Genomic DNA, 26,268 nt, shown 5'->3' with positions numbered 1-26,268 from the left:
TTGTCGGAATATTCTGTATATAAGGCTATCATCATAGGTGTACAAAAGACCCCGGGATACGACATTAATGCGTTCTGAGGTAGGGATCTCAAAGTGAAATTGCTTTAAAGCGAGGGATAGAAATCTAAAGTAGTGTGTAAGTAATGTGTTCCGAACCTACTTGTACTACAGGTTAAAACAATAAAATTATATATACTGTAATCCCTAATTACGGGCAATATTTGATCGCAGAGTCATTTTCAACCTGCGAATCACAGAGCCCGCAAACAGGCGAGGCATTACCGGACATATTAAACATTAGCAACAAAATTATATATAGTGAGCACTGACTATGTAATGTGGATAAAATACATTACAATAAATATTATGTGACTTAAGCTGGTAGAGTTGAGTTATTGGGTGGATGCATAAGGGGGCAGACTTAATATTCAAATTATAACTTGCGAGGATTGTCATGATGTCGCCTACTTATCCTTACTAATCGTTCTGATCGGTTCCTGTAACCATCAAGGGAGAATGTGTAGAATTTGTCCAGACCTACAAATACCTGGGTGTGCAGCTGGATAACAAACTGGACTGGTCTGCCAACACAGAAGCTCTATGTAGGAAAGGGCAAAGCCGACTTTACTTCCTCAGAAGGTTGGCCTCCTTCAACATCTGCAAAAAGCTCCTGAAAATATTCTATGAGACAGTAGTGGCAAGCGCCCTCTTCTATGCGGCAGCGTGTTGGGGAGGCAGCGTCAAGAAGAAGGATGCCTCTTGTCTCAATAAACTGGCTAGGAAAGCGAGCTCTGTTGTGGGCAAAGAGCTGGACAGCCTAACAACAGTAGCTGAGAGACGAGCACTGAAAAAGCTGAGGTCAATCATGGACAATCCATCGCATCCACTACACAGCATTATCTCCAGACAGAAGAGCAGTTTCAGCGACAGACTGCTGTCACTGTCTTGTACTACGGACAGACTGAAGAGATCTTTTCTTCCTCATGCCATGAGGCTCTTTAACTCCACCCGGCAGAGTAAAGGCCCACATTAAACCACACCACCTACATTGGATATTACCGAATCTTACTGCAATATGTATTCTGTGTAGCACTATTTAGTTACTCTATATAACACGCTACAGTGGGCATTTGCACGTCACACTGGGTATTTGTATATTGTATTATTTTGACTTTATTATTGTACTGTTCTCAGCTGGTTGCTGGAAATGTGAATTTCCCTTAGGGGATGAATAAAGTATCTATCTATCTATCTATCTATCTGATCGCAAGTGGCTGTGGCCATATTCTTAGAGAGAATTAGAATGCATGTGCATTCTTTATATTTGCATATTATTTCAAGCTTTGTTTCCACGGACCACCACTTCTGGTGGTGTTAGTTGGGCAAGTAAGGCCCGGTGGCGCCCACAGGGTTCTAATGGTAGCCAGTAGCATGTTGTTTGTAGGTGTAAAGCATTATTCCACTCCTCAGAAATGAGCGGGATCTTGGGATTGACAGGCAGCGACTTGTGAGCTACAATAGAGATCCTCCAATATGGCTTTTTCAGGACCAACACAACTAACATGACTTATATTTCACTTAAACCCAAAAATAACAGTGTAGAAAATAAAAGCTTAGCAGGAACTTGTGAAAAGGTACATAAAAACTTAGCTCACAGATTTTTTTACAATATACAGGACTGTCTCAGAAAATTAGAATATTGTGATAAAGTTCTTTATTTTCTGTAATGCAATTAAAAAAACAAAAATGTCATGCATTCTGGATTCATTCCACATCAGCTGAACTATTTCAAGCCTTTTATTATTTGAATATTGCTGATTTTGGCTTACAGCTGAAAAAAACTCAAGAATCCTATCTCAAAATATTAGAATACTTCCTCAGACCAAGTAAAAAAATAATTTTATAATAGCAAAACTATATCAAACATTTGAAAATGTCCATTGATGCACTCAGTACTTGGTTGGGAATCCTTTTGCACGGATTACTGCATCAATCCGGCGTGGCATGGAGGCAATCAGCCTGTGGCATTGCTGAGGTGTTATTGATGCCCAGGATGCTTCGATAGCGGCCTTCAGCTCATTTGCATTTGTAGGTCTGGTGTCTTTCATCTTCTTCTTAACCATACCCCACAAATTCTCGATGGGGTTCAGGTCAGGGGAATTAGCAGGCCAATCAAGGACAGTGATGCCATGGTCAGTGCACCAGTTACTGGTGGTTTTGGCACTGTGGGCAGGTGCCAGATCATGCTGGAAAATGAAATCCTCATCTCCATAGAGCTTTTCAGCAGATGGAAGCATGTAGTGCTCTAAAATCTCTTGGTACACAGTTGCATTTACTCTGGACTTGATGAAACACAGTGGACCAACACCAGCAGCTGACATGGCTCCCCAAACCATTGCTGACTGTGGGAACTTCACACTGGATTTTGGATCAACTTGGATTTTGCTCCTCTAGCCTTTCTCCAGACTCTGGCACCTTGACTTCCAAATGAAATGCAAAACTTGCTTTCGTCTGAAAAGAGGACTTTGGACCACTCTGCAACTGTCCAGTGCTTCTTCTCCATAGCCCAAGTCAGACGCTTCTTCCGTTGTCTTGAGTTCAGAAGTGGCTTGACCATAGGAATACGGCTATTGTAGCCCATTTCCCGGACACGTCTGTGAACTGTGGCTTTTGATACCTGGACTCCAGCTTCAGCCCACTGTCTTTGAAGCTCCCCCAAATTCTGGAAGCGGCTCTTCTTCACAATTTTGTTAAGGCTGCGGTCATCTGTCTTGGTTGTGCAGCGTTTCCGGCCACATTTTTCCCTTCCAACAGACTTTTTGTGGATATGCTTTGAAACTGCACTCTGTGAACAGCCTGCTCTTTGAGAAATTTCTTTTTGTGTCTTAGATGATTCAGGTGATTAGTTGAATAGCCTACTTGTATACTTTTTCATGATATTCTAATATTTTGAGATAGGATTTTTGAGTTTTCTTAAGCTGTAAGCCAAATTCAGCAATATTCAAATAATAAAAGGCTTGAAATAGTTCAGTTGATGTGTAATGAATCCAGAATGTATGACATTTTTGTTTTTTTAATTGCATTACAGAAAATAAAGAACTTTATCACAATATTCTAATTTTCTGAGACAGCCCTGTATATAAAAATGTCAGTACAACCAACTCGACTTAACATAACAAAAAGTGCCTAAAAATTTCAATGTAGTTGGCATGTTGAAAAGTGTGGGCCCTCCTATTTTAGCGTCGGAGTGACAAACTGATGTTATGGTAACAGCTAATGACTTCCACTTTAGCGTGCTTTTTATACTCTCCCCCAGTCATGAACACACATGCTTGATTGACGTACTAATGTTATGATAAGAACCAATACATCAGTCTCCACCTGAATGTGCTCATCTGAAACAAATTAACCACAATTTTTACGCTATCTCTTAACCGCAAACACATTCGTCTATCACAGACACAGGTATGTCGGGATGAGATAGCTGAGCTGCTCTTCTAACATTATTGTCCCTACCTCAGTGGCTACGCCCTAGTTCTCTTTTCCAATCAGGGTGGGTGGCGATAAGAGAGAAGGAGGGGAAGAGTAGGAGCAAGGGAAAGAGAGTCTGCTGCATCTGAGACTTAATAAACGGCCCGTCCAATAAAAAAAATGCAGATACCCACCCGTAAAATTTCCAGATATCGGTGCGGCTAATCAGCCCACCTGATAATTGGTCTGATTTGTTCCAATTCATTGTACAATATGCAATGCATAGATACATTTCTTTTACCAATTTACACATATTATTGGATTTTTAACATTTTCGTCTGCTCCACTGACTTGAATGTCGAAGTACTTAGGCAAGAAACCCCTAATGTCCCCGATATGCAGGTAGACGCCTTGCATGGCTGACTCCGCTTTCGGTGTGTTTGGAGGTCATCAGTGACTGGTTAAGCGCTATATAAATGCAGTCCATTTATCATGTTGCCTACAGGCTGTAGTTTGACCACCGCTGCTTTAGTCGCTCTGGAGTGTTACTCACATATTTTCGAAGCCCAATTGTGCCGCTGAAACTTTTTCTTTTTTTACTCAGGGACATCAAGAAAATCGGCGTGAGGCTGCCCGGCCACTTGAAAAGAATCGCCTACAGCATTTTGGGATTAAAGGACCAGACTAGTACCCTGAGCGTCTTTGCCGTGTAATGGCCGTGACACAAAACCTGGAAATCAAGCACTGAAGCTGAAAGCCAGCTCTTCGGACTCCCAATTGAACTGTAGCTACCCCGGCAGGGACGGCGGCACAAAGCCTTTTTCGCGGAAAGCGCCACAAACTTTGGCGTGGGGAACGAAAGCACGCTCGATGCTGGTTATAAAAAGAATGTGCACTCGTGGGAAGGCATGTGTGCTCGGTCTGGAGCTGAGGCGGAAGGTATGGCGGCGTGGGCTCACAGACAAATAGTCCACTTCCTGGTCAACCAGCGAGAGCAGCTCCAAAATGGATCAAACCAAACTAAGCTATAATCTTGTAAGCAAAAAAAGAAAAAAGATTAAGGCTTATATGTAGGGATGCACATTAATTTTTTTCTTACCCATTCTGATAAAATCCTGATTCTTGAGACTAATGGCCTGAGCAGTGTTTGATTTTCTAAATGTGTGCTGTAATTAACAATACGATAACATTAAACAGCTTTGTCAAACGTGTCGCCAAACAGAAGAGTCATATCGAACAGAGCAGTAGGGGGCGGCAGTAGCTCAGGAGGTAGAGCGATCGTCTTGGGATTAAGGGATCCCAGTTTGAATCCCAGCATGTCGAAGTGTCCTTGGGTAAGACATTGAACCCCCAATGACCCCCAATAAGCAGTTTAGCGCCTTACATTGCTGCGCAGATCACGGCCGCTATTGGGAAATGTGAAGCACACTGTAAAGCGCTTTGGGAAATCATTGACTTGAAAAGCGCTATATAAATGCAGATCATTTCATTTTCAGCGGTCTGTAATCTAAGGCTCGCGAGCCAGTTATGGCTATTCTCATGAGTACATCTGGGTCAGACATTAAATCTTACCTTTGCTATTCTCTTGTATAGTACCAAATGTGGACCTTAGAACTAGAAAACCAAGGATACTCATACCTAAAAGGGTTTGGTCCAGTATACTGGACTGTCTCAGAAAATTAGAATATTGTGATAAAGTTCTTTATTTTCTGTAATGCAATTAAAAAAACAAAAATGTCATACATTCTGGATTCATTACACATCAACTGAACTATTTCAAGCCTTTTATTATTTTAATATTGCTGAATTTGGCTTACAGCTTAAGAAAACTCAAAAATCCTATCTCAAAATATTAGAATACTTCCTCAGACCAAGTAAAAAAAATAATGTTATAACAGCAAAACTAAATCAAACATTTGAAAATGTCCATTGGTGCACTCAGTACTTGGTTGGGAATCTTTTTGCACGGATTACTGCATCAATCCGGCGTGGCATGGAGGCAATCAGCCAGTGGCATTGCTGAGGTTATTGATGCCCAGGATGCTTCGATAGCGGCCTTCAGCTCATTTGCATTTGTAGGTCTGGTGTCTTTCATCTTCTTAACTATACCCCACAAATTCTCGAAGGGGTTCAGGTCAGGGGAATTAGCAGGCCAATCAAGGACAGTGATGCCATGGTCAGTGCACCAGTTACTGGTGGTTTTGGCACTGTGGGCAGGTGCCAGATCATGCTGGAAGATGAAATCCTCATCTCCATAGAGCTTTTCAGCAGATGGAAGCATGTAGTGCTCTAAAATCTCTTGGTAGACAGTTGCATTTACTCTGGACTTGATGAAACACAGTGGACCAACACCAGCAGCTGACATGGCTCCCCAAACCATTGCTGACTGTGGGAACTTCACACTGGATTTTGGATCAACTTGGATTTTGCTCCTCTCCAGCCTTTCTCCAGACTCTGGCGCCTTGACTTCCAAATGAAATGCAAAACTTGCTTTCGTCTGAAAAGAGGACTTTGGACCACTCTGCAACTGTCCTGTGCTTCTTCTCCATAGCCCAAGTCAGACGCTTCTTCCGTTGTCTTGAGTTCAGAAGTGGCTTCACCATGGGAATACGGCTACTGTAGCCCATTTCCCGGACACGTCTGTGAACTGTGGCTTTTGATACCTGGACTCCAGCTTCAGCCCACTGTCTTTGAAGCTCCCCCAAATTCTGGAAGCGGCTCTTCTTCACAATTTTGTTAAGGCTGCAGTCATCTCTCTTGGTTGTGCAGCGTTTCCGGCCACATTTTTCCCTTCCAACAGACTTTTTGTGGATATGCTTTGAAACTGCACTCTGTGAACAGCTTGCTCTTTGAGAAATTTCTTTTTGTGTCTTACCCTCCTGATGGAGGGTATCAATGATGGTCCTCTGGACAGCAGTCAGATCAGCAGTCTTCCCCATACTTGTGATTTAGTTTACTGAACCAAGCTGAGTGTTTTTAAGGCTCAGGAAACCCTCGCAAGGTGTTTCGAGTTAATTAGATGATTCAGGTGATTAGTTGAATAGCCTACTTATATACTTTTTCATGATATTCTAATATTTTGAGATAGGATTTTTGAGTTTTCTTAAGCTGTAAGCCAAATTCAGCAATATTAAAATAATAAAAGGCTTGAAATAGTTCAGTTGATGTGTAATGAATCCAGAATGTGTGACATTTTCGTTTTTTTAATTGCATTACAGAAAATAAAGAACTTTATCACAATATTCTAATTTTCTGAGACAGTCCAGTATATAAGGCACCGTCTCAACTGAACTTTACAATAGCTGTGTCACATTAACGTACTCTGTTTTAGCTGTACATTGCTAAGGAATCCTTTATACTACCGATACTGATCAAATCCTGCTTCTGAAGACCGATTTGGTTAACAGGTATGTTTTTTTAACTATGCTATGTTTACACATACAGCTTCAACAAACGTTTTTCAAAAAAGGCTCAAAAAGACTAGAGCTTGACATCATCAATCAATCAATCAATACTTACTTTGTCAGTAATAACTTTAATGACAAGATATTGTTATTAGCACAATAACACTGACATATGACCATGGGTATGTTTATAAAAATACGTCACTCCTAAAAATGTGCTCCTATACTGAATGGCACTCATGCCTTGGCTAAGAAAATTAATGAAGTGGAATTTTCCTAGCTGCACACAGCTCTCAATGTTAACGAATGACCTGTCAATCTTAATCAAAATTAGAATTGTCTTTATTGTCATTAATATCAAAGTTGTGAAACATTGAATGCAACGGGATTAGACATAGAAGGGCAAAATGCGCAAAATCATGCAGGAAGCAAAATCACGCTGGAGTGCAAAAAAAAGGGAACATAAATGCTTTGTATTTTATTTTGGTCAAGATCTCCAGTGCCTCACACAAATTGCAAAAACGTATAGAGGAGACACAACCAGGTTGTGCTCCTATTTCCATAGAAATTGAAGATATACTGTAAAGTATTCTAATTAGGAACATACAGTAAATGCTTGGAATTTTATCTTGGCGAAGCTCTACGGTGGCTCGCACACATTACAATGAGGTAAAGAGGAAACAGGACCAATTTGTGCTAGTATTTCCACAGAAATTGAATATATAATCTGATGAGAAACATAAATGCTTCAAATATTTCTCAAAAGTAGCGCCGACTGATTGAATATTTTTGCTGAGCATCTAGTAACTAATTATCTACTGCTAGTCCTTTTTTCTAATGGTTCGATAACTTTTTTTTGACCGCTACCCGTTAATTATCGGCTCAATATTTATTGTGCATCCCTACCTATATGTATGAGGTACTCTGTAAATATTTGTCAAATTTCATTGGGAGTTGGCCCAAGAAACACTTTCATAATGTAGCACTTCGTTTTGAAAATATTGAGGTTCGATTTTGGGACAGAAAATGGCACATTAGGCTTTTCGGGAAAAAAGAAGACACAATCTGATCTGCCGGTAATGAAGATGGAAAGAAGGATGTGGGGAAAAGAAATGTCACGAGGACTAGTCTTGTGGTGGCAGAGATGATTTGTGACGAAATAATGGTTTCGCCGTTTTGTTTATTTTTATAAAGTACACAAAAATGTCGTGTTCGCTCTTGGCGGACACGGGAGACAATACGCTTTGACAATGAAGTGCCATTTGTTGACGTGCCTTTGTTTAATGACTGCAAATTTTTTGGTTACTATTGTACTCCTTTCTTGACTTGAATTTTTTAATTTTTATTTTAGATGTAGCTTTGAAAAGGGATTCTTTTTGTGTGAGCGTTTGTTTATTCCATTTGATCTGCTTGTTCAGTTTCTGATTGTTTCTACCCAAAGCCATTTATGCTGCCTCTCCAAAACTATCCTTAAACCATACTCATTTTGTATTTAATAGACTATTTATTCTGTACTTTTATTTATTCATTCTGATAAAACACTGCGCTCGGATTAGAATCAAAGGTGGCTCTGTCATCAAAAAAGAATGAAATGTTGTCCTTTTTATTATTGAGTTGTTTGCATACAAGCATATGTGGAGCAATAAAGTCTTAAATCTTGATTTTATGATTTTAAATGGGATTTTTTTTTTACCTGCTTGTGCAATATAATTCAATGTGGCCAAACACAACACCTCTCCACTCATTCCTATCACCAACAAGGGCTCTAGCTTCCACTACCTTTAGACCTCTTTCCTGCAGTGCACTCATAATACCATCCATCCACATCAATCGCAGCCTTTCTCTTGATCTCCTTCCATTTATTTCTTCTCTGTAGATCCTTTTCAACATTTGCTACTCATCCATCCTCTCCATGTGTCCAACTGAGTACTCCCTTATCCACACGCTTGCTCAGTTCCACTACTACTCCATTTCTCACAATTTCATTTCTCATTTTATCTTGTCGCTTTTAACAGACTCCACAAACACTTAATCAAAACGACATAACGAGTCAAAAATGTAGAACCTAGATCCGGGTCTGATTGTGTCCCCTTAAAGTGTTGGAGATCAATTTCCCTGACATCAATAATGAGGATTTATACACAAAGAAATAATATAATCATGACTAAATGTAGGCATGTCAATTACAACAATGGTGCTTGTAGTCATGGCTAAAATAGTTATGTTGCCAACATTTTTGTTTCAATGTTATCACCATCGATGTCAACTTCCAATTGATTGATTGGAGCGACAAAGAGCCTTTGAAAGAATTTTACAGATAAGAAAGAGGAATGTCAATGTTTTAAGCATTGAATCATCTGAAGGAAAGGAGCCTGGGAACTGGGATTTGCCGTTAAGTCTCTGGAGTGTCTTTGTCCTTGACTTCCAGCTGGCTGCGCTCTCTTGCCCCCACTCTTACCAATGAAGGCCCTGAAATAGTCGCAGCTTTGTGTTGCAAGCCGAATCGGAGGAAGACGTTTTCCATTCTCTCGCTGAGGTGGATTTCCTTTTTTTTCCTTTTTCAAAATGTAAAAAAAGGGCAGAGTGGCCGATTGTAGTCTTTGGTTTTATGCAAATACATGAGCAAGCGTGTCCAAAGCGAGCACCGACCGCTGGCGTCGCACTGGACGGCTTTAACGCGATTATCTTGGATTTGCTGAGGGCTGAATGTTGGCCACTTTGCGTCTTGTCATTAAAGACTGTAAATAGCAGGATGGCATGGAAATGGACCCGGCTGGTGCCGCCGAAAATGGCAGAATATTTTCATTTAGCGCGTGCTAAAGGTTTACGCCAGGTCACATTCGCATTCGGGTGCCACAAGAAATGAAGACAAGTTCAAATGATATCTCTTTCTCGTCCTTCCTCTTTGTCAAGCAATAAAAAGAGAGACAGAGAGGGGGGAGGGGGGTCTGGGACGACATTGCTTTGGAATTTGTATCCCTACTAACTTTAGCTTTGGGTTTCTGACCAGAAAACCTATCCTCAAATTTCCATCTATAATCATCGGTCTGCACCGTTGCTTAAGCAGAACTTTTGCACATCATTTCCTTCCACACAACAGGGTTGGAAGGGTTACTTTAAAATGTAATCTGATACCGTTACTATTTACCTGTTGAAAGATGTAATCCGTATTGTAATCTTACTACTATAATATTGAAGTAATGTAACTGGATTACTTTGGGATAACTCCAATACGAAATGTTAATAAAAAACAAAAACAATGTAAATATATTTACTAGATTAGTTTAACATAAATTAAGAATGTAACCTTGATCAAGAATTGGAAGATGTTAGGTAGTTGCTTGTATCCCTACAAAAAGTGCTCACATTTTTCCCATGCAGTATAGTTAATTAATGAAAAAAATGCTGTCTTTCACATGGCAGACAAGATATGCTCTTTTTAGTTGACATTGAGAAGACAGTAAGAACACAATACTGTTTTTACTTGTTTGAAGTGGGGATGCCAAACCTCTTAAAAGTATTCAGATTTCCTAGGCTAAGTTAATTATTCTCACATTATAACAAAACAATGATCAAATCGGGGATTTTAGACTACTATTGACTGCAAAATACAAAAAGACATTTACTAAATGACCCTGAATGTATCACTAGCAAGTGACTTTGCTGCCATTCCCCAATACCAAAGCTGGCCCAAGGCATGTGCTAACTAAGTGGCTGCTCAGGGCCCCACAATCACTAGGGGGCCCCAAAAGCGTCCATCCATCCATACATTATCTGCATCGCTTATCTTCAGTAGGGTCGAGGATGTGATGGAGCCCACCCCAGCTATCGTCGGGCAGGACACCTTGAACTGGTTGCATAGGACACCAAGACAGACAACTTACTCGCTTATTCACACCCTGGGACAATTTTGACCGACCAATCAACCTGTATGTATGTTTTATGGAATGTGGGAAGAAACTGGAGTGCCCGTAGTACACCCACGCAGACATGGGGAGAACATGCAAACTCTGCACAGGAAGGCTAGTAGCTGGATATGATCACAGGACTGTAGTAAAGTAGTAGTAAAAACAACATTTTTCCTGCCTCTACCTGAATACTATGGTCGGCAATCGGTTTATATCTTTATTAACGTGACAGCCCGTATGTTTGATATGACTGATTTACGGTCTTCCTGTCCCTCACTAGCTAGATCCTGATTATTTTTATTTCACCAAGCAGGATGTATGTATGTATGTCCCTCTCTGAATCAACCAGATTTCCTCCCCCTCCTTTCTCTTCATTTCCGCCTGTCTGCATACGGCGTGGAGCCCATTAATCGTCCGGCTGCTCGACAGGCACCCCAGCAGATAATTACCGTCATTAAAGCACTTTGGGAGCACATGGAGGGCACGTTTTCCTGCACCCCGAGGCTCCATCTTGAGGACCGAGAAAAAGGATGAAGGCGCTTCACAGACTGTAGCCCGGTGTTTTTCAACCTTTTTTTTCGCCAAAACGCACTTTTTTTAATGAGAAGAATTTCAAGGCATGCTGTCCTTTGAAAATGTTTAAACATGAATTCCCAGGAGTAGTTTGATGTTGTTGTTGTTTTAGCTTAAATTGACGTAGATTTCTGAAAAATATTTTGTGGTTACTGTGGCTCAGGAGGTAATTCAGGTTGTTATTGATTTTGGTGTATAATTTTTCTGTTATCTTGAAATGTTTCTTTTTTTTAACCAAACGTAAAATAATTATCAGAGTTTTTTTAATACTATACTCTTTTTCTTTCTTTTTTTAAAAATAATATAATAATATGATAAAATAAGATCAGCAAAATCACATGTTTTTATATCATCCATCCATTTTATGTGCCGCTTATCCTCACTATTGTTGCAAGCCGTACTAGAGCCCATCATAGCTACCTTCAGGCAGTGGGCAGGGGACACCCAGAACTGGTCTCAGGGCACACAGGGACGGACAATTCGCCCGCTCATTCACACCGAGGGACAGTTTTGACCGTCCAATTAACCTGACATGCATGTTTTTGGAATGTGGAAGGAAACCGGAGTGCCAGGAGGAAACCCACACAGGCACGGGGAGGCCGTGGTAGCTGGAATTGAACCCTTGACCTCCGCACTATGGGGCTGCACGCCAACCACCTACCCGCTGTGTTACCCGTTCTTACATTATATGATCTGTTATTGTTTTTTCTGAGCGAAATTAAATATTTATTAAAAAAGGGCTCAGTGGAAAGCCTTTAGAGCAGGTTGGACCTTCTCATTTGAGAACTTCTCTCTCTGTTTTCCTATGATTTCAACTTTCACAAACAAACAAAAATATTAAAGAAAAACATGAAAAATAATACTTGAAATGTACAAAATGTATCAGCCAGAGTTTTTTTATCACTACAATCTATATTTTTATTTCTTTATTTTATTAAATAATCAAATGATAAAATTAGCGAATTGCCCGTCCCTGTCGGCCCTGCGATTGGCTGGCAACCAGTTCAGGGTGTCCCCTGCCCACTGCCCGAAGATGGCCGGGATGGGCTCCAGCACCCCCGCGACCCTAATGAGGATAAGCAGTTCAGATAATGGATAATGGATGATAAAATCAGATAAATCGGCAAAATCATGTGCAAGGTTTTTAAGTTATTTGATGTATTATTGTTAATTTTTGTGCAAACCTTTTTAATAAAGAGAAGGGGCTTCGTGGAAGGCCTTGAAAGCAGGTTAGACTTCCTTATTTGAAGGTTTCTCTCCGTTTTCCTTGCAAGTTCAAAATCCATTGATGTATTCCCTCCTTATTTTGAGTATCAAAGTTGAAATTTATCCTTTTTATTTCAGAAAAAATAAGTTATTAAATACATTTCCCTGTACTACCTGATGAGCATAACATTAGAGTCAGGACCAGAACAGAAGGAGGACCCGGATGCGTAACGTTACTCACAAGTTTATTGAAATATAGAGGAAAGTTAGTGCCACCGATCCGGTGCTCGCTGGATGCGGGAAGCAAGCAGCTCACGGGATCGGAGCGTGTTCTGAATGCGGAAGTGGATCTCCCAGAGCGGGAGATTGTAGCGTGGCTTGACGGAAAAACACGTCGTTACCCGGGATGGGAGATAAAAACGTGGTCGGGGTCAAAAACAGGCTGTTAGCCGGGACGGGAGATCAAAACGTGGTCGGGGTCAAAAACTGGTTGTAGCAGGAGACAGACGGGGAAATCAGGAACGGACAAGTGGAAAACGCGTGACAAAACGCGTGACAAAACGCGTGACAAAATGGGACCAACGGGAGTCAGAGTCAAAAATGCTTGCCTTGTGAAAACAGGTTCGCTGACGGACTGACAACAGGCAAGTGAAAGGACTGAGCTTAAGTAGGACGGGGAACCAATCAGGTAACCAGCAGCAGCTGGCGCCAAACGAGGGGGCACAGGTGAGTGTGATGAGTAATCATGACAGATTAGTATATAAAAGGCATGAAAAATAGCAATCTGCTGCCACCTACTGATATGCATGAATGTTACAGTTACTTAGCTGATGACTGGACGAAATCAAAGATGTTGAACAATGGCATGTGTTTTTGTTGCAAAATTAGAAATGGGCAATTTCTCGTGGCACCCTATTGTGCCCCAGCACACTGGTTGAAAAACACTGCTTTAACCGATGTCTGTAACCAAAAACATTACCCAGCAAAGTCTTTCCCGCTCTCGCATTCTCTGAAGGCTATTTTGAAGCAGACGGCGGTTTTTCCAGCGTTTCTACTCACACACTTATCACCGCGCCTGTCATGTCATGTGAGCCTCAGCCTAATATTATGCTCTCTTTGTGTCTGCCGCACAGATGCCAGCCACCAAATGCAATTTTGCATCTTTGCGCCGGCCGCAGAGAACCGTGGCGTCGCGGGATGAAAACGCCATCCGTTTTGCGGCCTTTCTGGGACTTTTCTCGCCATTCCCCCTTCCCTCTGTTGTCTTTGGCGCACAAGCGCAAAGAAAATAAGAAGCAAGGAACAAGGGGCCGCTGTTGCGGGTGCGCTCGGGGAGGATGTGCACAACCGAAACGGCGCTTTGACGTGAGATCATGCTCGTGTTTGGATCCGAGAAGAAAGAGGTTAAAGACACAGTGTGTGTCAAATAATATATGTACTATCTCATGCATATATATCACACAACTTTTAACGAATTCAGTACCAGGCGTTTCTCTCAAAGGTTAAGTGCCGTGCCAGTCAATTGTTTGCCATTTTCACTCATGTTTGATAGCCAACACAAAATGTCGCTCTCTAGCTATATATGCATAGGACGGGTCAGCAACCTTTTCAACCCAAAGAGCCATAAAAGCAAAAAATGTTTTCAAGTGCCGGAAAATAGTATTGCCCCCTTCCTTCCTGTTTTTTTTTTTTTTTTGTTTTTTTTGCATATTTAGCACTCAGAAAGGTTTCATAGGGTGGCTGGGTTCTCCCTTAGAGATAAGGTGAGAAGCTCAGTTATCCGGGAGGGACTCGGTGTAGAACCACTGCTCCTCCGCGTTGAGAGGAGCAAGTTGAGGTGGCTCGGGCATCTAATAAGGATGCTTCCTGGACGCCTCCCTCGGGAGGTGTTCCGGGCATGTCCCACCGGCAGGAGGCCCCGGGGGCGACCCAGGACACGTTGGAGAGACTATGTCTCTCGGCTGGCTTGGGAACGCCTCGGGGTCCCTTCGGATGAGCTGGAGGAGGTGGCTAGGGATAGGGACGTCTGGGCTTCCCTTTTAACGCTGCTGCCCCCGCGATCCGACCTCGGATAAGCGGAAGACAATGGATGGATGGATGGATGGTTTTCAAAAGAAATTGAGAGAGCCACATCATATATTTTCAGACAAAATTGGAAAAACTGCCAAACACACTTTCAAGACAAAAGCTAATTCTTCAGCACATTTTATTTCACTGCGTGTCATTTGATGATTTAATCAAATGTATGAAATTATAATAATGCCATATCCTGTTTCCCAAATCAATGTAAATATGCCATTTAACTTAATTTGTCTTCCACCTTCAGTTTAGAGTGTTGAGGCAATTTTTGCATGAAATTTGTCCTTAATAATGGTTTCAAAACAAAGATCTTTTGTAAAAATGTCACAAATTACTGCAAACGATAATAATATCGTCATATTCACTTTTGGTGTAGATTGGACTAAGCAAGAGAGAAAGAAGGAAGTGCCTTGCGCTGTGTGTAGGGATCCGCCCACCTGTACTGCTCACCCAATCAAAGTCGTTTGCCAGCGTTTTTATTTATCAGTTTAAATGATTTCTTATCGAACTTCTGCATTAAGTTGCTTCGGCTTTATGTGGACCAAAATCGGGATGAAATCACTTGACTTTGGAACGCCACAGAGAGATTTGCATCAGTTACATTTTATTTCGGAGCCACATGTACTCAGGAAAAGAGCCATATATGGCTCCTGAGCCATAGGTACCCTACCCCTGCATTAGACAAAAAGTATGCTTCTCACTTTTACCATTGTGTAGTAAACAACAGTTGAACATTGCTAAGTTTATTAAAAATACTCGTTTCAGAGAAAACGCCCTGGAAAAACATCTTTTTTTTTGGTTTGAACAAATTTATTGACACGAATAACAGAAAACAATCTTGACAATCTCAACAGCATTTAAGCACATTCACAATATTATATTTCAATATGACGTTTTACAGCAAACACAATGTGAGGTTTGAACAACCCTTCTTGAAAATCTTAATAGAAATCAAGCATATTCACAATTTCGTTATATAACATCTTTGTTAGTGTCAATTGATCCGTCCAGGCCAAAGTCGATTGTTTTTGGTCTGAACAAATCCACCGACACCAACAGCAGCAAAACAAACACGACAATCTCAACAGCCATCAAGCATATTCACAATTTTGTTATATCTGACAATATGACGTGAAGATAGGACGTTTTAACACTTTTTCCTGACATTTTCATCATCAATTAAACAATTTCAGCGTTATTATCTTTTAACAGTAGTTAACCAATGTGTAAAGGGCAATACTATTGTGGAAGGGCATAGCTCTGCCATCCCACCCTCCCAAGCAGCATCCTCCAGTCCTCTGTGTGGGTCCTCTCCCTTCTTACTTCTACCTTCCACAACCCAGGCCGTTGCTGCCAGGACCCCCACAGTGTAGCCCCGGTTCCCCCCTCCGGGTGGGTGCAGACGATTCTTCTTTGTGGCTGCGTCCTAGGCCCGCCGCTTGCAGATTGTATTGTATCTGCAGCCATTTCGAGCACAGCCACTGGGGGGATCTGCCTGCACCTCCATACCAGCAGGTTTCTGGAGGTCCAGATGGCGTCCTTGATGGCGGCAAGAGTGAGCCAATCCCTGGCAAAGTCGTTCCGAGACCTCCTCGACCGACTCACCCCGTAAACCACGTACTGTGCATCAGGGACCTCCCCTGATGGCAAGTCCGGGAATTTTCCTAGTTGGTCGGCCATTGTCCACAAGTCCTCGGCAGGGTTGCACTCACAAAAAAGGTGCCTCACCGACTCCTTGGCGCCACAGCCAGGTCGAGGGCACGTCGAAGTCGCTGACATTCCTCGGTGGTGCATTACGGCTCTGACTGGGAGAACCTCATGAGCCACCATCCATGACAAGTCTCGTAGTCTGTTTGGGAGGGCAGGATGATTCACGTTGCTCCAAACCGTTGTAGGTTCGCCAAACGCAAGCCCCCGCACAGGACCTACTGTTGCTCGCTCTTGCACAATAGCAATAAGGGCCCTGTGGTTTTGTAAAGTGTGACTTTCTTGTGTTTCTAAATCAAACTTCTTTAAAAAAATCCAGAATAAAGAGATGTGTTGGTGCAAGTTAAATGAAACTGGAATCAAACGATTGTTTGGTTCAAGCTTTAGCTTCCGCAAATATGAGCCCATCCAAAACCGGGTCATCGCTTGACTTTTCGGGTTGTTGGGTGGGCCCACAGCGTTTTGGAAGTGGAGAGAGACATATTTGCTTCCCAGGAAAAGCTGGAGGTCAGGCACTCCTTTCCCCCCTTTTTCCTTTTTCATTGTATCTCTTTTTATCCTTTCCCACTTTGAGCACCAGACAAAGCGAAAGATGGCTCGGTCCAGTTGTAACAGCACGTTTCTTTTGGGCATAAAAACTAAACTGATTGACAAAAGCAGTGGGAGGATGATTGCTTTGATGATTAGGACCTTCCCCTCTATTGTCAGTTTTCTCAGTGACCAAAAAACAAGTCTTTTCTTAACTTTCCTCGTCACGTCCTCCCAGTTGGTCTCGCCTCCTCCATCCGCATTGAATTTTATCCCTAAGATTTTCTGGTCTGTCTTTAACACCGTCAGTGGGAGTCCTGCCTTTTCTGTCTCTTTCCACGTTCCATAAAACTTCACTTGTGATTTTTCTCTATTTAGCCTTGACCCAGACGCCCTCCCTAACAGGTCAGTCAGGTCAAGGGCTCTTCCAACAGATGCGCGGTCAGTACATAAAATATTAAAATCATCCATGTACAAAACACACTTGGTAATTTGTTCCCCACTTCCTGGGATATTGATCCCTTCGACAAATCTATCTTTTCTTAACATTTGTGCCAAAGGTTCAATGCAAAGAACATAGAGAAGGGGAGACATAGGGCAACCTTGACGTACATCGCAGTTGATCTCGATTGCTTCCGATAAATTCCCGTTAATCATGAATTTGCTGTAGATGTCTCGGTATAGCAGTCCCACCCACTTGATGTATTTTTGGGGAAAACCACATTTTTGCAATACCCTGAAGAGGTATTGGTGCGAAACTCGATCAAAGGCTTTTTCAAAGTCTAGGTTTAGGACCGCTAGTCGCATGTTTCTGTCTCTCGCATAACAAATGGTGTCACGGATCAGCATGAGACTGTCGCTGATCTTCCTTCCCACTATGGCGCAGGTTTGGTCTGGATCAACCAAGTCTCCCAAGACTACAGACATTCGTGTTGCTAAAAGCTTGCTGAAAATTTTACAGTCCACGTTTAAAAGCGTTATGGGTCGCCAGTTTTTTAAGTCAATTTTGTCTCCTTTTTTGTGCAATAAAGTAACTATCCCTATTCTGAAACTGTCTGGCATGTTGTCTCGACTGGAAAATTCGTTAAAAAAAAGTAATCAGATCCGGTGCTAAAATATCCCAAAAAGTCCGGTAAAATTCGAGGTTGAGCCCGTCCTCTCGGGTGATTTTCCTTTTTTCATAGTCTTTATGCAATCATTCAGTTGGTCTTGGGTTAAGTCCGATGTTAAAAAGGGGTCTTGACGCACTGATCTTGAAATATGATCTAATACATGCCCCATTTCATTCTCATGTGTTTCTTTCTTTTCATATAATTTTTTGTTGTAGTCTTCGACTAATTTGGTTATTTCACTTCACTTCATTTCCTTTGTTATTTGCCCGTTTTCGTTTAGAAGTTTAAAAAGCCCCTCACTTTTGCTCATAATTTTTTTTTTAAAGTATCATGTACATTTTTCCCCTTCTTCTATTTATCTTTCTCTGCTTCTTATTATGATGCCTTTGCTCTTTATTTCCGCCAAAGTGTTTAGTTCTTGTTTGGTCTCTTTGATTTCATCATTAAAGTCCATCCCCTTTTCTGTTAGGATGAAATAGCGTTGGAGTCTTCTCTGTAGTCCCGACATACGTTTCATCTCTTTAAGTTTCTTTTTTTCCCCCTGTATTTTTAAAAAAGATCTGTGTTCGTTTCGTTGTCATTTTTCACCATTGTGCTCGTAAATCATACAAGTCTTGAAGGGTCTGCCAGTCTTTGTACAGCTCCCTGTATTGTTCGGCTAGAGCCTCATCCTCCAGCAGGGAGCAGTTTAACTTCCACAGACCCTTCCCAACAGTCATACCTGAAGGAAATGAGAGAGAGCAGGACAGTAGCAAGTGATCCGAAAAAAACCCAGGAATTAATCTTGCATCACTCAGTGCTAAACCCGTTGTAAATATGTAGTCTATTCGAGAGGCTCTGGCATTGTCACTACTGAACCAGGTGAAGCCCTCCTCTCCTGGATGTATGGATTTGAAACAGTCCTCCAGTTTAAATGTCCGGCACATGTCTTGTAATAAAGTTGATGTTTTATCTACTTTAAACTCCTCATCGGTCCTCTTTCTATCCTTCCTACTTAGGATGCAATTAAAATCTCCTCCCACGATTAGTGGTTGATGGCCTAGCATATGCTGACTGTATGTCCTCTAAGAGTTCATGCCTGAGTTGTCTGTCGGTATGGCCGTATATGTTAATGAGGTTAAAATGATTCCCTATATAAGAAAGTCTCGCTGAAATTGCGCGTCCGTCTCTCATCACAGTACTCCCCTTTATGATGAGTTGAGGGTTGTTTATTAAAATGGCTACCCCATCGTTATGGTTTTCATTCGAGCCACTCCATAATGACGGATATGGCCAAATCTCTTCCCACTGTTTATAATTTTTTAGACAGGGGATGCAGCATTCTTGTAGTAAAAACACATCCGTCCTGATATTTTTTAAGAACGATAAAACGCTGTGAGCCTTAACCTTTGATCTCAAACTTCTCACATTGATAGTAGAGAATGTAATGTTCATAATTGTTGTTAATGTATTTAAACTACTTAGACAAAACCGGGGGATCCTAGTCCATTCTTTGGTGATCATCGAGAGTGTCATCTGTGTCAGACACATCACTTAAGAGCAGTACCTCATTTGGAGACTCACCGGGGAAAACTCTGGAATCCTCTGACTCTCTGTCTGTGGTTCCAGGTCTTCCCCTTTTTTCTGGGTTAGGGGGTGAGCCAGAGGACCTATCAAGGGGTCTCTTACTTCCCTGCCCACAAAGGGTCAGATTTTTTCCCTCCCCGACTTCCTCCGGCTCAACTTCATACAGTTCCCTTGTGGGCTTTTTCATCGGCAATCGGCTTTCTTCTAAATCTCTTCTCTTTGTTTCTGGTGTTTTCACCACCCCCAATTTTGTCTTACTTTTACTTACCCCTGTTTCCAGTGCCCGTATGGGTTTTTGGAGAGTATGAAAAACATCTTTTGTGAAAGGATACATTTCAAGCAGGTCGTCATGACGATTGCGAAAGTGCACTTAAATGTCATCCGTCTTTGTCCCGACATTTACAAAGGTACTTAGTCATCATTTTTGTAAAGTATAAAGCTTTGAAGCGTTAAGTTTGTTCTTATATCTTTGCTTTTATCACCACACTGGCATATAGGCCGGTGCCTTAACACTGCTATACTGTGTAATACGGTAAATACAAGAACTGAACTAAGTGTTGACAAAGATCTGATCAAAGCCACTTCTGCCATCTAGTGGTATTTTTTCATAATGATGTACAGTACTTCCCAGAGGCTTAGATAGATAGATAGATAGATAGATACTTTGTTCATCCCCGAAGGGAAATTCACATTAATGGAAGATATGCGCTAAAGTTTAGTAACAAAAAACAACAAAGTAACTTTATTTATTTTTTTGCATTATTAAAGAAGCTGAAATGTTTGCCTGCCATCTTACTACTGCGGAAGCCCAAATGACCATTTTGCAATGTCACCTTGCCCTTAACCATTTACCGTACTAGAGGTATGATCTTAAGCCCGAGCCCGGTCCGAAATTCGTTTCGAACCTAAAATGTCAATCAATTCTTTTGGGTTGGGGCCAGGCCGGGCTTCTCTCTTGCTTTTTTTTCTTTTAAGTCCCAAGTCCTCAAAAATAAAATGTGACGATAGCAGGATCTTACCTCTATACCAGGGGTGTCGAACTAATTTTAATTAAGGGGCCACACGATAGAAATAACATTCTCTCAGGGGCTGGACTAGTAGATTAGAGAGTAAGAAAAAAAAGAGAAAGAAATAAAGGAAAGTGAGGGAGAGAAAAGTAGAGAGAGAAAAAAAGAGAGAGAGACCATGAGAAACAAAAGAGATAAAAAGAGAAATAATGAGCGAGGGGGAAAGAAAGAGAGAGAATGAATGAAATCCAAAGAGAATTAGAAAGAGAGAAAGACAGGAGGGAAAAGAGAAGGAGAGAAAAAAATTTGGGGAAAAGAAAGAGAAAACAAGTAAGTAAAAGAGAGAGAGAGAGAGAGAGCAAAAAGAAAAGAGAGAAAAAAGGAAATAAGAAAGGAAGAGCAAAAGAAGGTAAAAAGACACAGAGAGAAAGAGACAAAGAGGAACAAAGAAAGAGAAAGAGACAGAGAGAATGAAAGCAAGAGCGATAGAGAGTGAGAGAAAAGGGAGGAAAAGATAGGTAGTGGAGAGGGAGTGTGAGAGAGAAAGAGAGAGAGAGAGATAGATAGATAGATAGATAGATAGATAGATAGAGAGAGAGAGAGAGAGAGAGAGAGAGGGAGAGAGAGAAGTACACCATTTGTGGGAGGCACATGGCTTTGGCAACATCAAGTGGATACATTTCAACCTGCAGATCATTTATCTCTTGCGCTTCTCTGAGCGTTGTCTCACGGGCCAAATTCAATTCCCTAGCAGGGATGATCCAGCCCGCGGGCCGCCTGTTTGACACCCCTGCTCTATACCATACACAGCTGAGAGTGCCACGATTCAGCCATGTTTAACTTTATTTTTCCACTGTTTCCTTCTCTAACCTTTCATTTTACTGCTTCTTTTCCGAGCCACTTTGCCGCTATACTTGTTGTTACCCACCTTCCACAGCAGAGCCCTGTATGTGATGGTTGCACCTTTTTGTGATTCAGACATCTGGCACTTTTTCCTCCACTGTTTCCTTGTCCAGCCACTTATGTTACTGTTTCCTTCTGTAGCCACTCATCCTAGCCACTTGGCTGCACGCTATGGCCTGCCGCTAGCTGCTAATGTTTCCTGCCTTATACTTCAGTGTCACTTACCTTCTAAATCTGATTCCTGCAAGTGATAGTTGCAGAGTCCCATGATTCAGGCATTTGGTGTTTCTTTTCATGGTTTCCTCCTCTAGCTACTAATGTTAGCCATAATGCTGCAGGCTATGGGTGGAAGGTAGCTGCTATTGTAATTTTTTGCTGCTCCATGTAAAAAAAGCTTGCTTCATCTTTCATTGTCACTCATTATGAAGGCATCGCTTAGTGTTGGGATTTAAAGGTTGCATCGTAAATGTAAACTGAAGAACAATGTGTGCTTTAATTTTGTTGCTTTTTGTAATTGAAGGGTTTAGCTCAAAACGTTCCAAAGACAAGGCAAAAGTGAGATTTCTTTAAATATATATGTATGGAATTTGACTTGATTACCATAGGCCTCTTGCCAATTTCGATTGCCATGTTGTCTACCAGCAAAAAGGTATTGTTGTCTACCCAGTAAAGGCTTTGACCATGTATACCTGTATTTTTTTTGAACTCGTGTTATAAAAAAACAAAACATTAAATGAATGCACTCCAACTGGTCAATTGAAACAAAAAATTGAGCGTGAAATGCGAAATGTTTCATAAACGAAACCACAACTACAATTTTGAACGATTTGGATTGTACTTACTTGCTACAAAAAGGCACAAGTCAAGTCAAGTCATATTTATTTGTATAGCCCTTAATCACAAAGAGTCTCAAAGGGCTGCACAGATCAAAGACTATTGCAAACTACAGACTATTATAACAACATCTCATCATCTTAAACCTACATGAGGGCAAATAATACACAGATATTGTTAACATAAAGTATAGGTTATCCATATGCTATAAAGTAGAAGTGTGTTTTAAGCTTAGATTTAAACATTTCCACTGAGTTTGCAGATCGGATCTCAGGTGGAAGAGCATTCCACAGCACCGAGGCCCGGATGGAGAATGCTCTCGAACCTGCGGATCTCTTCTTGGCTCTTGAGATCACTAGTAGACCAGCGTTTTCAGAGCGAAGTCTCCGGACCGGAACATAGGGGGAAATTAAATCTGAAAGATATGACGGAGCAAGTTCATGCATGATTTTGTATAATACCAACATAACCTTAAAATCACATCTTAAGCTAACAGGGAGCCAATGCAGGTTAGCTAAAATCGGGGTAATGTGATCAACTTTTCTTGTCTTAGTTAAAAGCCTCGCTGCAGCATTTTGTACCAGCTGAAGGCTCTTGATTTTGGACTTCAGGAGACCGGAGAGCAGTGCATTACAGTAATCGAGACGGGAGGTAACAAACGCATTAATTATAATCTCTGCATCCGACTGAGACAGCATAGGGCGAATTTCAGCAATGTTGCGAAGATGGAAAAAAGCTGTTCTAGTAACATTTTTAAGGTGTGTTTGAAAGGACGGATCAGGGTCAAATATGATACCTAAATTTTTGACTGAGTCACTCTAGGTGATATTACATTTGTTAATGTTCAGAGCAGCTTTTGAGAACAAGTCACGACATTTAGGTAGACCAATAACACAATATAAAATGATACCTGACAGAATGGCATATTAATATCTGCTGGTTTTAATTTTTAACACATTTTGGGGCAACCTCGGTGCATCTTCTATGGATAAAAAAATTGAGGCTGGGAATCGAAACATAAATATATTTTTTTAATATTGTGCCTTCCTCTGGTGGACGTTATAATTTATGAACAACAGTAGTTACTTTTCGTTTTGCCTTTTTACAAGTAAAATGTCATCGTTTTGCCAAAGAGGGGAGGGATCTGTCCCCATCAACATTGAGACATTATTGTTTTGTCTCCAGCAATATTATGTGATCGCTAAATGTGTTAGAGTGCCCACTTCCTGATTTCTGTGTTGTTGTTGTTTTTTTTTTGCATATTTATCACTCCCACGGTTTCAGATCATCAAACAACTTTTAATATCACACAGAGACACCCCAAAGAAATAAAAAAACGCAGTTTTGAAATGTTCATTTAATTAATGAAGGCACATTTTTTTAAATCAAAACCTATCTGACCCAATGTGAAAAAAAAAATCCCCCCCCTGAACCTTTGTTAGCAATAACAGAAATCAAACGTTTTCCATAATTGGCATTGAGTGTTTGGGCTGCATGGCGGCGCAATGGTTAGCTCGTGGGCGGCACAGTCATGAGATTGAACCACCTGTGTGGAGTTTGTATGTTCTCCCCGTTCTTGCGTGGGTTTCCTCCGGGCACTCTGGTTTCCTCCCACGTTCCAAAAACATGCATTTCAGGTTAATTGGCCCGTCCAAATTGTCCAAAGGTGTGAATGAGAGAGCGAGTTGTCTGTCCCTTTGTGCACTGCGACTGGCTGGCATCCAGTTCAGGGTGTCCCCTGCTCACTGCCCGAAGATAGTTGGGATGGGCCCAGCACCCCCGCGACCCTACTCAGGATAAGCGTTGCAGATAATGAATGGATGGATGGAGGGCACTGAGTGTTTCACGACGCAGTGGAGTAATTTTGGACTACTTTTCTCAGCAACATTTTTTCAAATCTACCGTATTTGAGACTTATGTTTGACTTGGCCGTTCAGGAACCTTAATTTTGTTAAATATGTAAAAAACACAGATATCAGGGAGGGGAGAATACTTTTCCACGGGCGTGTCCAATAGGACAGGTGCATGCTACATCGAAACAGGGCACGATAAAATGTATATCAGTGCAAGGATTACACATTGTGGACAATTTTGAGTTTTTCTTTTGCCCTCAAGTTGGTTTTAGATCAGGGGATGATGTAATAAAAGTCCCTTTGAGACTCCTCGTGATAAAAGGCTATTCAAATAAACATGACTTGACTTGACACTGTACGTCCCCATCAATGTCAAGACTAAACATATGCCAATATACAGATCTTTGTCAACTATATGAAGGAGCAAAGTGTTTTTCAAACAGGGTGCCCTCGAGACCTTGTCTAGTGTCAAGTCAAGTCAAATGTATTTATATAGCCTTTAATCACACAAATGTCTCAAAGGATTGCACAGGATTACAATGACACAATTACCTGATCTTAAACCAACATACAGTGTGCTGTAAAATTGCCCAATCTTATCTTTGCGCAAAGAAAAAAAGGAAATAAAACAGTGTGTCATCCATATTAGTAAGTGGCTGAAGATAACTATTTTTTTTTTAAACTTATTTTTTAGGGGCGACAGTAGTCCAGGGGGTAGAGTGCGCGTCTTAGAACCGAGAGGTCGCAGATTCCTCGGAGTTTAATGTTGACGTGTCCATGGGCAAAACACTTAAATGCCTCTGATAAGCAGGTAGGGGCCTTGGATGGCTGACATCGCTATCAGTGTTTGAATGGGTAAGTGTGAAGCCTATTGTAAAGCACGCTGCGGAGTCTTCAGTGACATAAAAAGCACTATATAAATTCACACAATTTTTCATATACAAATCATCTGCTCATGGGGGTAGTTCACGATTTTAGGGTCTGATGAAGCTGTATAAGGTTGCACGGAAAAAGTAAAAAAATAAAATTAAATTAAAAGTCAAATGAATGGGGGATTTATTATTATTTATATCATTATTATTTTCGTATTGCACTTAAAAATGGGGATGTGGTTGTGAACGTAATGAAAAAGGTAGATAATTTTTGTTCTTTTTAAGTATCATTTTGTCACTCATTTAGATGAATTACATTTCCTGTGGTGCGTCTTGGGCAACTGCAGCCTGGTGGCGCCCTTTCCTCTCCAGACAAACAAATGTTTCCACTCGGTCTCGACTTTAACGTGCTAGGCAAATGTGGTACTGACAATAAATCAATAAATTAAAAGAATATATTATACTGTTAATTAGGGCAACATAATAATTTAAAATTAAGAAACAAAAGGAACTGGTGCCAGAATTTACTTTATGATAGACAGTGTGCCTCTAGATTCTTAAAAAGTGAAAAAGAAACATTGCATTAGCACAAGACGACAATCAATGAAGATGGTTGGAATATGGCACTGCAATTACAGTCTCTGACCACTAAAGGTCAGGCTTACTCCAACAGACTTTTTTACATAGCACGTTTTCACGGCGCTGCCCATATATGGCTTTAAAGGGACAGTGTGTAATATTCAGTACCTCCTAGTGCAGACCTGGGCACTCCGGTCCTGAAGATTTTTGAGGTTTCTCTGATCCAATACAGGTGATTCCAATCACCAGTATCGTTAGAGAGCACTTGCTAGCTTGCTAACGAGGTTATAATTTGTATCACCTGAGTTAAAGAAGAGCAAACTTCAAAATCTGGCAGGACGTATGGCCCTCCAGGACCGGAGTGCCCAGGTCTGTCCTAGCGGTAAAGAAAAACTTTCATTCAGTAAAAAACAAACAAACAAAAAACATTGGTTTGAATACCAGGCAAAAATACATAAACATAACGGCATAAATATTTGAATCACACCAAGTGTTTCTTAATTTCCAATAAACTCTCGGATATCTTGTGATTTTGTTTTTGCATATTTATCATTCACACGGTTTCATATCATCAAACCAATTTTAATATCACACAGAGACATCCCAAGGAAATAAAAAAACTGCTTTGTAATGTTCATTTCATTGATGAAGGCACATTTTTTATGT

The 26,268-nt window shown here is 41.1% G+C and overlaps 2 protein-coding genes across 3 annotated transcripts in view; one reads left to right on the top strand and one right to left on the bottom strand.

The window, feature by feature from the left end:
- epha2b (eph receptor A2 b) overlaps positions 1 to 8,536 on the top strand; it is a 95,688-nt gene extending 87,152 nt beyond the window's left edge. For both annotated transcript variants that reach the window (XM_088332997.1, XM_088332996.1), the window contains one exon: positions 4,076 to 8,536. In XM_088332997.1, the coding sequence (XP_088189123.1) occupies positions 4,076 to 4,184 (109 nt within the window). In that variant the 3' untranslated portion in view covers positions 4,185 to 8,536. The remainder of the gene's footprint in view (positions 1 to 4,075) is intronic.
- Positions 1 to 26,268, bottom strand: part of LOC148370476 (zinc finger BED domain-containing protein 4-like) — a 214,916-nt gene that overhangs the window by 27,012 nt on the left and 161,636 nt on the right. The gene's annotated exons all lie outside the window — the stretch shown is intronic.

Source organism: Urocampus carinirostris, chromosome 3 (assembly GCF_059441175.1).
Source record: "Urocampus carinirostris isolate Australia breed hairy pipefish chromosome 3, RoL_Ucar_1.0, whole genome shotgun sequence".
Lineage (NCBI taxonomy): Eukaryota > Metazoa > Chordata > Actinopteri > Syngnathiformes > Syngnathidae > Urocampus > Urocampus carinirostris.
This window is presented reverse-complemented; position numbering and strand designations above follow the sequence as displayed.